Source organism: Atta cephalotes (genome assembly GCF_000143395.1).
Source record: "Atta cephalotes unplaced genomic scaffold scaffold00075, whole genome shotgun sequence".
Taxonomy (NCBI): domain Eukaryota; kingdom Metazoa; phylum Arthropoda; class Insecta; order Hymenoptera; family Formicidae; genus Atta; species Atta cephalotes.
In genome coordinates, this window is record NW_012130139.1 from 780,998 (window position 1) to 796,457 (window position 15,460).

Consider the following 15,460-nt stretch of genomic DNA (forward strand, 5'->3'; position numbering starts at 1 on the left):
AGAGAGAGAGAGAGAGAGAGAGAGAGAGAGAGAGAGAAAGACAAAGAGAAAGAGACAATCGACTCGCAATATCGTGAGAAATGCTTGGATGTAACATTTGCTGCGAACTTTACTTGCTGCCGCGGGCACGATTTTATCGCACTGGAATACGCTTGTTTCATTCATATGATATGCGTTTGAAATTATCTTGAATATGCGTAAATAAGGCCGAAGGCTAAGCGCGACGACGCAAACTGGCCATTTCAAACCTTCGTACCGTCATTTAGGATAATCTCGCATAGAAATGTCTATTGTCATAAGCAATTGATGGCAAAACGCTTTCGATCGAGAAATACGCTGTTTTGATTTCTCTCATATTTATACATTGCATTTGTCTTCTACGTTTATATATTTATGTGGTTTTACTGAAATATCTAAAAATTTAATTAATTATAAATAAAGATGATTTTGTTTGAACTATCAAAATATAATACTTATATAGGAGTTATAGTTTCAAACTGACTACTAGAATGTTAAAACTTTTTGCAGCATTAATTATATTTTGTTGATTCAACAAAATTGTTTTCAGATCTGTATCCATTTTTAAATACTTCAGCAAACCTATTCTTTTTGTACATATTTCCTAAGTTTTTGTAATTTTTGAAGATCGAGACTTGAGAGAAAATTATCAAATCATGTGTATTTGACATGCAATTTTTATTTCTAAAGATAGATCAAACAACTTCCATATTCTATATTAATTCTACGATTTGACTGTGAAAGCTTACCCTAATACATAACATAATTCTCCATGGATGTCCTAAGGATGTCCCTAAAATGTTTCTCGGAGAACTGTATTTTGTGGGACGTATTTTAATAAATATATTTTATATTATTTTAATAAATTTCTGTTCCTACAAATAGATCACGTTCGAATTTAGTTGTGATCTTGATTCCGCGAATGATTCCTGCATTGCACGATGTATTAAGTTTTATATCTCGGGTTTCAAATTCCATTGCAATTTGTATACAAAAACAGCTTTAAACGTAAGGAACATTCTTGACGCATATCTACATTTTACCGCAGATCGTTCTTCTCGCCACTGTCGCCTACGCATCGGCCGAAGGCCTATATTCCGGATATGGAGGACTTTACGGGTACGGCGGTTACGGCTATGGTGGCTATGGTTTAGGTCATGGAGTGGCGTCGATCTCACCATACGTGCATGCTCCAGTTGCGACCAGCTACGCCAATACATACAAGGTAAAGTAAGCTCTCAAATGGTTCGGCATGTAACTAAACCCTATGACACGTGAAGGGAAGGATTATCACCGTACCGGTGCAGCTTCGTATGGCCGGGGTAACCGGAGGAAAATTCCGGTTTCACTCGTTGTAATCCATAAACGAGCTCTCGTGCAAAATGAATTCAGTAGAAATAAGGTTTCGCATTATTATTTCGGTAAAATAACGCTCTCGGACGAGGAAAAAAAATGGAATAATAATTACCGAGCACATTTTAAGGGAGAATTAAAATTTTTAATGAAATTTTAATTTATATATGGCTATGTGAAACAAAATAACAGACGAGATGTAATTCTCTTTTTCGTTCGGTCTTTAGGTCGCGGTAGCTCCACCTATCACTAAGTACATTGCACCTGCCGTCACAAAAGTGGCGTACGCCACACCTATCACGAAGGTAGCCTACGCTCCAACTTATTCTGCGCCATCAATAAGTTATGGCCACTATGGATACACGATTCCACCGGTCACTTACGTTCACAGCGGTCTTGGATATGGTGGATATGGTCATGGTCTTGGATACGGTGGATATGGTCTCGGTAATTATGGCTACGGACTCGGCTATGGTCATGGTTATGGATATGGTGGATACTACCATTGAATGGGATCAAACCAAAGTCTCGAGGAATAAATGCTTTCTTCGACAAGTTTGTAAATGGCTGGAGACGCAGCCTACCGTACTGCCAAAAAAAACATTGTCATCTGCTTTGTACTTGATGTTCATAATATATATTTTCATACTTTACGTCGCCTTTATTTCTTATAGCGTATTCAACAGCGATCTGAATCGCTGTTAGTACTTAAAGATGGAGCAAAGATATCCAGAGATCTTCCTATGTCCATTTCTAACAATATAGATTAACTTAACTTTAACTTACTTCTTGTCTTTTTTTAATTTTAAGAATTAATCCAAGATTAAAGTTAACCTACATTGATAGAAATGGATCTTAGATATCTCTTAGATATCTCTTAGACTGTGGCACACCAAAAAAACTTGAGCAGTAATACATAAGCAGTAAGCGAATCAACATTTAGATTTGCTATTATTTATGTCTCACTGCTTTTCTATGTGCTGTTATAGCTTTAGTTGCGTAAAGAATTGTTAAAAAAGAATATTTTAGAATATCTTTCAAACATTTCTACGTCATCTGACTAATTATTCAAATCAGCTTTGGTATTATGCGTACATGCTAAAATTCTTTGACGTTACGTATTATCTTATCGTTATTAATTTTCGATTTCGCGGTTGCTGCGAATAGCTCGTTGCCACCGGCCTCTCGAGACATACCATCGCTGATCGGTATCAGTCCATATCGCGTATCTTACACCCGCAAAGATCCGCCACGTCTGAGCGGGGACGCGGTTATTAAAGGCTTTTATACATTCAATCTTAGACCATCCATCCATCCATCCATTCGTGCATCCAGCAGAGCGTAAGAGCATTGCGCAAGGTGAGAAGGAGGTATTGAACAGCATGTGTATGAGCGCAATGAAGAAGCGAGGTTTAAGAGTAGATCAAGGCTAAGGCGAGGCACCCGCAAACTTTGTTTATCAGACCGATCAGACCGTTTTGGTCCTTTTACTTTAACGTAACTTCAATTTCTTGATTTTATATAATAACGCGCGCTTTATGTAATACATGTACTCGCTTCGTTAAAGTCGCGTCTTATCTCCTCAATATTTGATCATACGTTTTGATAAGCGCTTTATTACTCAATACAGTAGATTGCTAAAGGTTTCTTAAGTGGGCCTCTAAATTTATACAGGTTGGTAAAATTATTAAATTAATATAGCAAATAATATCAAAATCGAATCTATCAAGAATTCGAAATCGGTAATCTTATAAATTGAATTAGACGCTTGGTTAAGATAATCTTCAGTTTATTTCAATTCTTGTTGACAAAAAAATGTTATTAATTTCAATGTGTCAAAAATAACATTCTCAGTCTTAATGAAAGCAAACTGATGATTAATTAAATTGATGCATAATGTAGATACATACGCAACCTGTTTGTAAAGCTATTCTATTTCTTTAAAGTCAACAGTTCTGTCCAAGGTAGATTGATAAAGAAGATATTTGGTAAATTATGTGCGTTCTCGTTTCACATGAATTTAATTTGCATGTCACGAATACCGAGCGTCCCAGAATCACTGAACGTTCTGTCAATCATTTTTTATGTTAAATTTACACACGTGTTTGCCTTTTTAATATTACACATTTTTTTTTACAACTTGAGCCTTGAATCTTGATTTAAAATTCCATCGCAGTGAAATCCACTTAAAATTAATCGAAAAACGTGATTTTGTTGTTATCCCCTCGACGTTCAATTTGCGAGAAACGTTTCGTTTCTTTACACGCTGATTATTCGAAAACTGTTAACACTTTAATATTCTCCAGAGTGGAAAATGGACTTAATGGAAGTTAGTCGAAGAATGTACGGTAAAAAGGGTACTGTGATTGTGAGTTGCGTGCGCAACTTGTACATTAATCGACGTGCGCTGCCTGCGCTTTTCGTTTATTCTTCATCATGCTCAAGAGTACGATGGCGAAATTGGCAAAATATTACGACGTTACGAATTCGGACTGTAGACAGTCGGTCATTCATTTATTTACTTTCTTACTTATCGTTGCATGCAATCGTGCTCCAGATTTATGGAGCAGGGTCGTCGCCTCATGGACTCCACCCATGCCCATGCACGACTCGTTTTCATCGGCGAGAGAACTCAAGAAATGCACGCATATCATGCGAACAATGTCATCTTCAAGGTGAAATCTTCCGGAAAACGAAAATGGATTTCCACCTGTAACGATCGTGGAAAAATGTGCGCGCGATTGTGACCGTGCTCCATTTTCCGGAGCCGGTCGGAAGTCGCGGTACTTCCTTATTTTATCGCGATACTGAGTCTTAATTAAACGACTGCAATTGCTGCAAATACATGGAATCAAATAAAACATTATTGCGAATAATACGAAATTGTTAAATTTAAAGATTGTCAAATTATATCCAATTTTAGTTGCTCCAATTATTTTTCTAGATCGCCATTGCTCCTATTTGTCCTATTCAATATCGTTAATTTAATTAAAAATCAATGGAGTTAAACTATTTATCTCAAGAAAATGTATTAAATTTAACTCAAATGAAATTTATTGATTACCAAACATATACGTTAATAACATGCACGTTATTTACTTTAAAACTAACAAAAATGAATTGATTTACATTTTATATCCATAAAAGTTAAAAATAATAAAACTCATTTAAAATAATAAAAATAATAAAAATTATTTAACTCAAAGAATTGATTAACCATTGCTCTTTTGACATCTAACAGTGAAGGATAATTAAAGAAGGGCGAGATAAAATCCGAGATGCTTCTCGGTTATGTTTTTGCAATGAAAAAGATGTAGTATATATATATATATATATATCACAATAAATGAATGAATAACTTTTAAATATCACATAGTTGTTTTTCTGTCCAGTATTTCAAATGCATTTTAAAACATACGCTAACGCTAAATTTGCTTGTTGAGAGATCGTAGTTGTCTATTGCAACGTCAAGCGCAATCTTTCCATCAACACTGCATCAGTACGTTATAATTAATGCCTCGCGCGTCTCCTATTGTAAAACGAGTATAAACGCAACATTGTAACATCGCATAGCCATATCAATCCTATCGCGTGAGTATGAATATAGACACGCTGTCAATTACTATGTCGGTCATAGTTTGTATACAGCTTGTAATAAGAGCGCACGCTGTCGACGTTGCGTAATAATAAAGTGCCGTGGCCGGGTTTATTTTAGGATCGTAAAGCAGGCGACTTTGAACGACGTCCCTATGAATGATGGACGTTGTTACGTATAGCAAAGTTATGCGATTCGCCTCGGGAAGGTCGCGACTTTCTACGGCGGTACGATAGTTGTGGTCTCATCGACCTCGCGAATTCGATATGCGTAATTTACGAGCGTGAACTATCTTTTCACTAGGAAACGCATAAATATTCATATTTACTAAATTTATTTTCGAACAAATATCTAGCTGAGTGTATTTGGAAACGCGATACGACGGATAAAAATATTTGCATATTCTTTCCTTCTCTTCTGGAATAATATTACATTTTTGCAAAGTGTTTCTATTAAATTGCATTGTATTTATATTGATATATACTGATAAACAAAGCACTCTTTGTAGTTTGTCTCTTCTATGAGAATATATACTGAGAATATATACTGAGAAAAATTGGATGTGCGAATATTTTTTGTCCATTCTATATTGTAGTCGACTAATGATAATAGACACATCGAAAAAAGATACATAACAAACATCGCTTTACATCGATGTACCAAAAATATTCTGAAAAACTTTAGATTTATTCGCCGTTGGATTGACGGCGGTCTGCCGAATGACGATATTAATTTACGTAAAACGGCCGAGAGGCCTCCTGATTTATTTACGAACGCATTTAGCTTTGCGCATTCGACGCCGTCATTAAAATATTCTCTTTGAAGCCTAAGTACTCGAAGAGGATTACTTTCTGCTCGACGAAATATATATCTCATTTCGAGTGTGTCAACGTTCGCTGTTATCGCGGTAGGATCGGCAGTATGTACCACGTACAGACATCACACAATAAAAACAAGCGATAATTAAATGAAATATCAATTTATTTTTATCCCTGCATGTGCGTTAAGTATAAAAAAAAATTATATACGTATTATTTTCCTCTCTGTCGAGAAAAAAAGATATCCAGACAATTGTTGTTGGGATTGTCGCTCGGACAATAGAAGATTGGGCCTTGTCGTGCTCCCAAGGAAAGTACGTCCTGCAGGTCCATCTCATGATATAAAAAGACAAGGTGTATCAGTCCCGAGGATGTGCAATAGGAATATGAATTTGGACCCAAATTTGATTGGTAGTTTCCAGTATTGCTATCGCCATTACGCGCAGTGATACATCTGTACATTCTTACATCATGATCCACCTTAGAGTTAGTGGATGTAGCTGACAGCAGGTGCGGCGTAGGCGAGGTGCGCATTGTGCGAGGTATATGCGAGCGGAGCGGAGTAGGCCAGCGGTGCTGCGTGCGCGGCGTAGGTGATTGGAGCTGCATGAGCGGCGTAGGCGAGAGGAGCAGCCGCGTGGACGATGGGTGCAGGATGCGCCGAATACGCGACAGCGGGTGCGGACGCCAGATAGCCAGGAGCGGGCGCTGCGGCGACGCAGACGACGAGCAGGGCGAGAAGAGCGGTGCACTTGTACATGATGACGAAGTGGAGGAAGTCGCTGGGACGAGCTTGAGACTTTCTTGCGAAGATTGTCCGAGTTGTACTTACTCGACTACTGATACCGAAATCTGTTCCGCGACACTTTTTTATAGGACCAAACCCCTCTTATGCGAAACAGAACTGGTTTTCTATAGCTCCCATCCTTGTGATCTAGAAGTGCCTGCCAAGGTCTTCCGGATTCGGTAAGATTTCGCAGTACAAGAGATTTGGATCGTTTTGGGAGGATAAGACGGGCGAGGGGATCGAACGTGCCATTCGACGATGTTTGAATGATGGATAAATTGAATAATCACATCATATATTATTATAGAATAATGATATTACAGTCGGTACAACATACACCAATTCCCCTCTTTTCTGAGGGAAAATAACCTACCAAATGTAAAATTGATAATTGTAACAATTGGTCTACCACATGTAAATAATTACATAACGTCAGAAACGAATATGCGCTATGCCACAATTATCAATTCATCAATTTAATAATATATTAAATACTTGTGTATATACAAGTATTTAATATAAACGAATGCATTATAAATTTTAGTCACGGAAAAGCGATCCGTGAAATTTTAACATGTTACGATATTTGTTGTAATTTCATCAATTAATTAACGACGAAAGTACGAAATGAGGATGACGGTTGCATCTTGCGTAAAATAACGCATATTTTATTCCACACGCATACTCCATTGCGTAGAAAAGCAGGTACGGTCGGTAGTCGACGTTACGTCTAACCGGTTGTCACCGAAATCATTGCGATTTTCGTCAGTGCGAGCTATCACGCATTGTCATTGTTGATGCATGATTGCGTAAGGAACGGAGCAAACGCACAGGACAGAGATAAGGATACGCAACAAATACATGCATACGTTTGCTCATATGACACGTTGTATGCGAAATGCGTCGTGCGAAATTGTGTAAGTCGAGCATCTACTTTCGCGACTCGTGTCACAATGCCTCTCGCCACCGATTCTGGTTTCCCACCACCCATCAGTTTTGGACAACGTAACATACATGGGCGTGACTATCGTTCGATCTCCACAATATTCGATAATTAATTCGATCATTTATTATTAAGTCAGGTATAAATATAGAAGAAGTTGAAAGAAAAAAGATGTAAAAGATAAAAATAATAAAATTTTCGAGGAAATTTTTTTCAGGAAATTATAAAAGAATGATTTTGAAAGCGAATATTTTTTTTGTAAGAGAAAGATTAATCTATAAACTTAATAGAAATACGTATTTGAGTAACAAATAAATTAAAAAGTTACTAGAGAAAAACTTTCTTCTCAATTATTTAATCCTCTCAATTATTTTCTCAATTATTTAATCGAGAAAAAAGTTCTCAATTATTTAATCTTTCGCAGATTGTTCTTGAATAATTGCAGACACAGAAGTTGGAAGTGTTTAAAAAAAACTTTTTAGATGAACGAGTTTTAAACAAAACTTTGAGGAAAAAAAGTTACGCGTATAAGTTGTTGTTGCATATAAGTTTGTTAGAACAACGTATGCGTGTTTCGTGGAACAAAACCGTCCGACCGCCGAGAGAGAAACCTGCGAGCAAGGCGACCCGGCTCGTAAATCATTGCAATTCATAAGCATTAAAATGGGGTAAAGTACAAAGAGGAAGAGAAGCATTGCTTTCTAAATGACCAAAGTCAGAGCAAACAACTTGGAAGCATCCTTTACATGAACGGGTTAACGATTTTAACTGAGACCACACCAGTCTAACGGCTGTCAAGGCTACTTTAATTATTTAAATATTATTAACGAGATGCATCTCAGATGTAATGACTTGCAATAACAAGAAAGCGAAATTTAATAATAAAATTATCTGTATGTTCTACAGTCGACATTATCAATTAAGCGGCTATTATTGTCATGTCTCTGTACGTCAAGAATTAATCGAGGAAGTGACAAGCTGTTCCAAATGCCATTATTGCCCGAAGCAATTCGAACAACTCGTATTTTGAGCCTGTTGGCCGGTCCGAAAGTTAATATGTACACGCAATAAATCGCTTGATAATTACGTATGATTGTTCCGGATTCTGCTATACTGTCGAGAGTTTGATGATCGATAGTCGAGGCTATGTCATTGAACCTCTCCAAGCATCATGTATTCGCAAACAAAGAGAATCCGGAGATAAGGCCACCAACAATCATGGTCGCCCTTTCGAGTATTTTCCGCGTCCTTCTCGAAGAAACAAAACGATGATAGACAACTGCGCCACCATCGAGGCTACGTCACGTGAGGGTACCAGTGAAATCTGCGAGATACGAGGCGGTGAAGGGTTTGCGTTGAGGCCACGAACGATCAGAGGCAGTCCTTGGCAGTGCTCCTCCAACAAGTGGCCAGCGCAACAAAAAAAAAGAAAAGAAAAGAAAAGGAAAAAAAAAACGAGCAATGGCGGTACCAGAGCGACGTGAGGAAGGCGGCAACAGGAACCTGTGGCCGGGACCGGGTGGTCCGTGAGAGGTGGGAGAGGTCAGCCCCGACGAATATAAGGGGTCCTAGATGCCGTGTTCAAGCATCATTCGCTCTTCAGTGCTCTGCCGAAGTACGAAGTAACAATCTCAATCACCATGTACAAGATCGTCGCTCTCTTTGCCCTGGTGGCCTGCGTCACGGCTGCACCCGGCTACTTGTCGCCCGCCCTCCACGCAGCGCCGGTAGTCGCGGCTCCGGTAGCGGTTGCCCATACCCTCCCGGTCGCCACCAGCTACGCCAACACCTACAAGGTGTCTGTGAAGAGCCCGCTTGTGGCCACTGCTCCGCTCGCCTACACTGCACCGATCTTGAAGACTGCCCCAGTCGTCGCCGCCGCACCGGTCGTCGCTGCCGCCCCCGCCGTCGCCGTCGCCCACGCCGCACCGCTCACCTACACCGCCCATCACCCCGTCGTCGCTCTTCATTAAGGGAGAATCGTCCACTATAATTAACTATCTTTCGCCCATCTCTCAAGACAATCTCTTCAGCCGATAATGAAGACGTCCTTCATCCAACTTGGACGCATGATGATTCATTGGAACGACCGTCCGAATCGACCAGATTATCGATCAACCAGGCACTTTGACTAAACTTGTATCAGCCTGTCCTGACACGGTCGAACGACCGATCGCTACGATTAATCAATAAAGTTGCCATTTCTGCCTTTAAATGAATGTGTTCTATATATGTGTTTAGTTCCTTATTGATACCTTCAATTTGTTAGAGAACTAGAGAATCAGCACTATTTCGAAACTTATCTTTATATTTCGGATCTTTATGTTACCTCGTAATCTCTCCTCGAATTCTTCTTTGTTTCTCGTTAGATTCTTAGAATAGTCTCATCGAACGATATCACATGTTATTGTCGAACTGCGAGCGAGTCGAATTCTACTTCATTGCGTTCTCACGGTGCTGTACCTAAAGAACTAATTCCTCCGTATCACGTATCACTGGGAGCTTATCGGGGATCGCAGATTTTTCCTCACACAGTCTCGAAGAATCCGAGTTTTCGTCTCGCACGGACGATCGGCAAACAACGGAGCGTCGTGATCACGGGGTGATCTCGTTCTTATAATTTCTTTTATTTCAGCACACAACGCTACGCCCGCATGGAGTACGTCCACCTACGTTGCGTCCTACCTATCCGTTTACGTGAGGCTTTTCGCAAAATAGGATTTGGAACGACTCGATGAAAACTGTTTACCGACTTGGCGATCAACGGTTGTTTGAGTTTCGGCTTTGGCCCCCGCTCGTCCTCCGTCATGGCACTCGCGAAACGAAACTTTACCGCGCGCCGTCGGGTCACGTATTGAATATATTTACAGGGAACATACAAACTCGTCCATGCACTTTTCACGAACCTAACTTACTAAATTCTTTACGGGAGCTTTAAAAAAGTCTCCGTGAGAAGAAGGGGCAAGTTTGGCGAATTATTCAATATCGTACCTACAGTTTCGCGAAGGAAAATTGTAGATAGTGTCTATACATATGTCGCTGCATACGTATTGAATGTGTCGAATCCAGAAAAAACTCCAAGCATTTTTATGTTAGAAGATAGTCGTGCTAAAATATAATTTTGAATTGAAAACGATATCTTTATGAATGTAAGTTTTGATTGAGAAGAAATAAATATATTTAATATTACTTTAAATTAAATATTACTTTAGAAAATCTTGTCTTGATAGAATATAGTTAGATTTTTTTTAAACGATTCATAAAAATGACTTAAGAAAGAAAAGATTGATTTTAATCTTATTTTAATTGTTTTTGCTTTTTCAATCCTGACACATTGTCTTTTGTCGAAATCGCCATCCTTAATGCCATATATGAAGTAGAAATTGATAAATGAGATCATTAAGATTAAGCGCGTTTTCGACCATAATTTCACGTTCGAGTGCTTTTTGTTACGTCTCCGAGGACTACCACTTCTCCTTGTGTTTATGGCGTAATGTGCTTATTGTTACCAAGAGGCGAGGAGTAAAAGTAAAGTCTCAAGATCGCGAAGCCCCTTTGTTCGATCGTCAAGTGTACCCCACAAGCTCGACGATGATAAAAAGCTTAACGCTTCCAGAACCAATAGTTGACAAAAAAGTAATCCATATATCCTATATCACTCTCGATTTTCATATAACGTTGCTAATCTATTTCACAATTCTGCTATCGTGATTAATAATTATCATATCTTAATATTTTGGAGTCACATTTCTCTCTAATATTTATATTACATATTTTAATTTTAAATTATAATTCCTATTTATTGATAAGAAGATTTTTAAAATATGAAAGACGTTGTCCTAAAATAAAATTTTCAAAGTTCAAGGGAATATCTCTCTCTTAGCCTCTCCCGATAATTCTTAATATTTTATGCGAACAAGAAATACGTTCACGGGAATGTATTTTACACGCGTACATATTTTCAGACAAGAACGTGCCTTCGGCGCATTGAATATTCCTCGACACATCCTATACACTGGCAGGGCGTTGAATTCTTATTGCATAGACCTTGAAGGTCTCTCGAAGATCACGGAAGCACTCTCCTATATAAGCATGCGTAGATATCCGCGTGCGTGCAGATCAGTCCCAGGTTCTGATCCAAAAGTAGTGAAACCATCGTCATGTTTAGGCTGGTAAGATCGACGATTCTTAACATTATTTAGCAACTAAGGCGGAAAATTTATTGCCTCTGAATAGTAAAGTAATTGACAATCGTCGAGATTAATGAAAAATAATTATATTATATATATTATTTAACAGGTGTCTTATCTTGAAACTAATCAGCTATCATTTTTAAATGCATATACATACATAGGAAATAAGAAATAATGTAAAGATGATCGGAAAGATTTATATCATTTAATAAATATTTATAAAAAAAAAGTCAAAGTCTTAATCTTAGTGATTTATATTTTCGAAATGCTTAATAATACATAAATATTTTTTTTGTCAAAAAAGATGTTTTTAATTCAAATAAAGTTTTTATTAAATATACTCTTTATTAAATATACTTATTAAATATTATTAAATATACTTATTAAATATACTTATTATATATTATATATTAAGAATTTAACATTTCGAAAATATACATATATTATTGTTGAGTATTTGACATTTTTATAAATATTTATTAAATGCATGATACAAATATGTCCAATTATTGTTATTTTATATGTAAATAAAACTGCAGATGTCTTATTAAAAAAATATATTTTATTTTTTTCCTATTTCCTGTATGCGTTTAAAAATGACAGCTGATTAATTTCAACTTTCCATAAAACAACCTATAAATATATATATATATATATATTATTATTTTTAATATTTTATAAATATATTAATATAAACATAAATATTAATAACAAATAACAAACTTAACGAATTAAAGCTATAATCGAATTGGCAATCATTATTCCTAGCACTATTTTGACAACAGAACGTCCAATTTTCTGATCTATTGAGAATATAAAGATGGTTGGAAAATATTGACATCACCGGCATCCTTTCCAAAATCATCTGGAGGTTTCATATCCGCGGCAAACGTTCTCTTTCGTAGGTAGTTATTTCCGTTCTGGCAAGCATCGCCACGGTGCAATGTGGAACTATTCTCACGCCTGTTATTGGCAAGCTCGTTTCTGAGAAGGTCGTCGAGGCGCACAGCAGCAACGTGGTGCATCCATCAGCATCGCTGGTGGCCGCGACTTCACCCGCGCTGCTGAGATACGCGGATGTCGCTCTGGTACAGCAACCAGTCGCCGAGATTGTGCAACCGGTGGCGAAGGCTTCTTTGGTCGCCGAGAAGACAATCGAGGCCCACGGACATCAAGTAATCCATGACGCACGTCCGTTGATCGCAGTGGCAAAACCTCTGGCAGCCATCGAATCGCACGTTGCAGTACCCGCGATTGCCAGTCGCGAAATAGCTTACACGGCACCATACTATTCACCGTATTATTCGGCGTATCCCCATCAGCTGATTGCCGAGAAAACTGTATCCAATTACGGGCATACCATTCAACACGCATAAATAATCACTGAAGTATCAAAATGTAAAATAATAACTCTAAAGAGCACATATGAATTTACAAAATGAATTTACAAAATCTATAATGAATTTAAAATATCTCCATTAGAGGATATTTTATTAAAGAAGATTAAATTATCTTTAAATGGAAAATTCGTCAATTATGAATTTTATAAATTTAAAGAGACAGTTGATCCCTGTTGTGTTCGTTAGTGTTAAAGAAAGGACCATCTTTTAGTCTTGCAGTCGGAAAACCACTCAAACCCCCGAAACTATCATCATTCTCGATCACTTTCACGGCGACATTATCTTCGTAGATTACTCTAAGAACTCCCAAGTTCGAAAACCATGTCGACTTAACAAAACTGATCGAAACTGGCAGTCTTTAGCCTGGGAAAGAGGCCGGTCGATTACGTTTATCAACATTTATAAAAAAAAAGATTGTATTGCACATACTCGATGTAAATTCCTCAATAAATTTTCATGCATTTCATATCCAGACACACATATATTTAACAAATCCAAGAAATAAAGTATTCAATTCATCGTATAAAAGTTATTCCCTTCTGTGTCCAAACTATTTGTCGTTATACAATAATTTCTGTATTTTTATATTTGTATTACTAATATTTTCTTAAACAAGTGCGAGATTCGCGCTCGTAAATTGTATAGATCTGCATCGTCTTGTCAACGAGTTCGCCACTCGATCAATAATACATATCTGTAACTCGATATAAATTGCCCGACGCGCGATTGCTTCGAAGGTGCATGCTTGGATCTTCAAGGTCTTGGGTGAATGAACTGCGAGTACTGCTAATGGCCTCGGTATCCCTTGTCTACGGTGCGTCGAATGGCCGAATGGCGTTGTAAAGCATCGCGCTTGTATCCAAAGAGACGCGCGTAGTCGAGTCTCGAGTCGCGCTAGCCTATCGAACCTTCTCGCGTCTTCCTTTCTTAAATCACGCTCGTCCCCACACTGACACTGAGAAGAAATGTATACGTGTACACGTACACTCGCTGAAGAAAATACCAACGGGAGAATTGCAGCGAAAACGTACGTGCTGCGTCCGAGGGACGTGGATCGATAATTGAAAAATGCGAAGTCGAAGGGCTCTTGCGCTAGGATTGTTTCTCGAAAGAGGAAGAAATAGAAATGGGAGGTAATGGAAGAGAGAAACGTTCCTTGGGACTCAAGCATTATTCTTATCAATGTACTTCTGTCGTGCGCGTTTTATCCATTGTATATTTAACGAAACGTAATGCGAACGGAAGGAAATCTGCAATTTAATTTTTGTTAAGAAGATATACTGAGGATTTAGATTATTAAGCATCTTTTTGGATGAAAGTAGTGTTATTTCTTTCGTTGTAACTAATTCATTACATATTCTTTTATGCGTAAATATTTATAATAATCCTTCGTTATCTTCTCTTTCAAAGCAATCAAAAATGCAATTTAAAATGGTAAAAAATCTGCAGGCTTTTCTTGCAAAAAATCTAGACTACAAAAAGTGGAAAGAACAGTTTGCTAAAGTATCTAAAAATTTAGGTAAATTAGAAAATAATTTTATTGGGCTACCAGAATAATTTGTAAAATATTCAAGTAGACAGTACATAATATTCATAAAATATTTACAAAATATTTGCAAATATTCATTAGACTTATTTTAAATATTTTTGTGGTCTTAAATTGCACAATCAAAAAATATTTATTATGAAATATTTATTGTAAATGTTGCGGAAAATACTTAATAAAACATTATTTATAATCCAAATAAAAAATACTTACCAGAAATATTTATTTATATTTATCAAAAATATAAAATAATATTATAAAATATTATAAAATATCTGGTCTATATCTTAATAATATTTCGAATAAAGTTTTATGCAAAATATGAATAAAATATTTACATAACATTTCAAAAAATAAATAGTAATATTTATTATAAATATTCTGTGCAGTCTGAAAGATTGTTAAAATGTGTTAGACTTAAGCATTCCATATAATTATTTTGATGATTCAACCAAATTATTTTTAGATCTATATTTAGTTAAATTTTTAAATACTTCAAAATCATTCTTTCCGTAATTAAATGTTTAGATATTTCAGCAAAATCTTCTGTGGAATTCTTTCTACATTAATTATTTCCGAGTTCAACTAATTGAATTCTTGTTTCCTTATAAATATGTTATGAATGGACACACACACACACACACACACACACACACACACACACACACACACACACACACACACACACACACACACACACACACACACACAACTAACTAACTACGTACGAGTAACGTACTATAGTAGTACGTACTACGTAACGTACGTAACGTTAACGTAACGTACGTAACGTTAACGTAACGTAAC

The 15,460-nt window shown here is 37.1% G+C and overlaps 4 protein-coding genes across 4 annotated transcripts in view; 3 read left to right on the forward strand and 1 right to left on the reverse strand.

Annotated features, from left to right (window-relative positions):
- LOC105624274 (cuticle protein 64-like) overlaps window positions 1-1,880 on the forward strand; it is a 2,341-nt gene extending 461 nt beyond the window's left edge. Inside the window, exons 2-3 of the mRNA XM_012205633.1 lie at window positions 1,067-1,243; window positions 1,599-1,880. Coding sequence (XP_012061023.1) covers window positions 1,067-1,243; window positions 1,599-1,880 — 459 coding nt within the window. The remainder of the gene's footprint in view (window positions 1-1,066; window positions 1,244-1,598) is intronic.
- A 4,047-nt stretch (window positions 1,881-5,927) lies between these two features.
- On the reverse strand, window positions 5,928-6,628 carry LOC105624275 (pupal cuticle protein C1B-like). The gene has a single exon (XM_012205634.1). It carries the CDS (start codon window positions 6,542-6,544, stop codon window positions 6,272-6,274), a length of 273 nt encoding a protein of 90 aa, XP_012061024.1. The 5' UTR covers window positions 6,545-6,628; the 3' UTR covers window positions 5,928-6,271.
- Window positions 6,629-9,119: 2,491 nt separating this feature from the next.
- LOC105624276 (cuticle protein 70, isoforms A and B-like) lies at window positions 9,120-9,729 on the forward strand. The gene has a single exon (XM_012205635.1). It carries the CDS (start codon window positions 9,155-9,157, stop codon window positions 9,485-9,487), a length of 333 nt encoding a protein of 110 aa, XP_012061025.1. The 5' UTR covers window positions 9,120-9,154; the 3' UTR covers window positions 9,488-9,729.
- A 1,935-nt stretch (window positions 9,730-11,664) lies between these two features.
- LOC105624277 lies at window positions 11,665-13,233 on the forward strand. Its single transcript, XM_012205636.1, has 2 exons — window positions 11,665-11,686; window positions 12,613-13,233. The coding sequence occupies exons 1-2, from the start codon at window positions 11,675-11,677 to the stop codon at window positions 13,081-13,083; spliced, it is 483 nt and encodes a 160-aa protein (XP_012061026.1). The 5' UTR covers window positions 11,665-11,674; the 3' UTR covers window positions 13,084-13,233.
- Window positions 13,234-15,460: the final 2,227 nt, after the last annotated feature.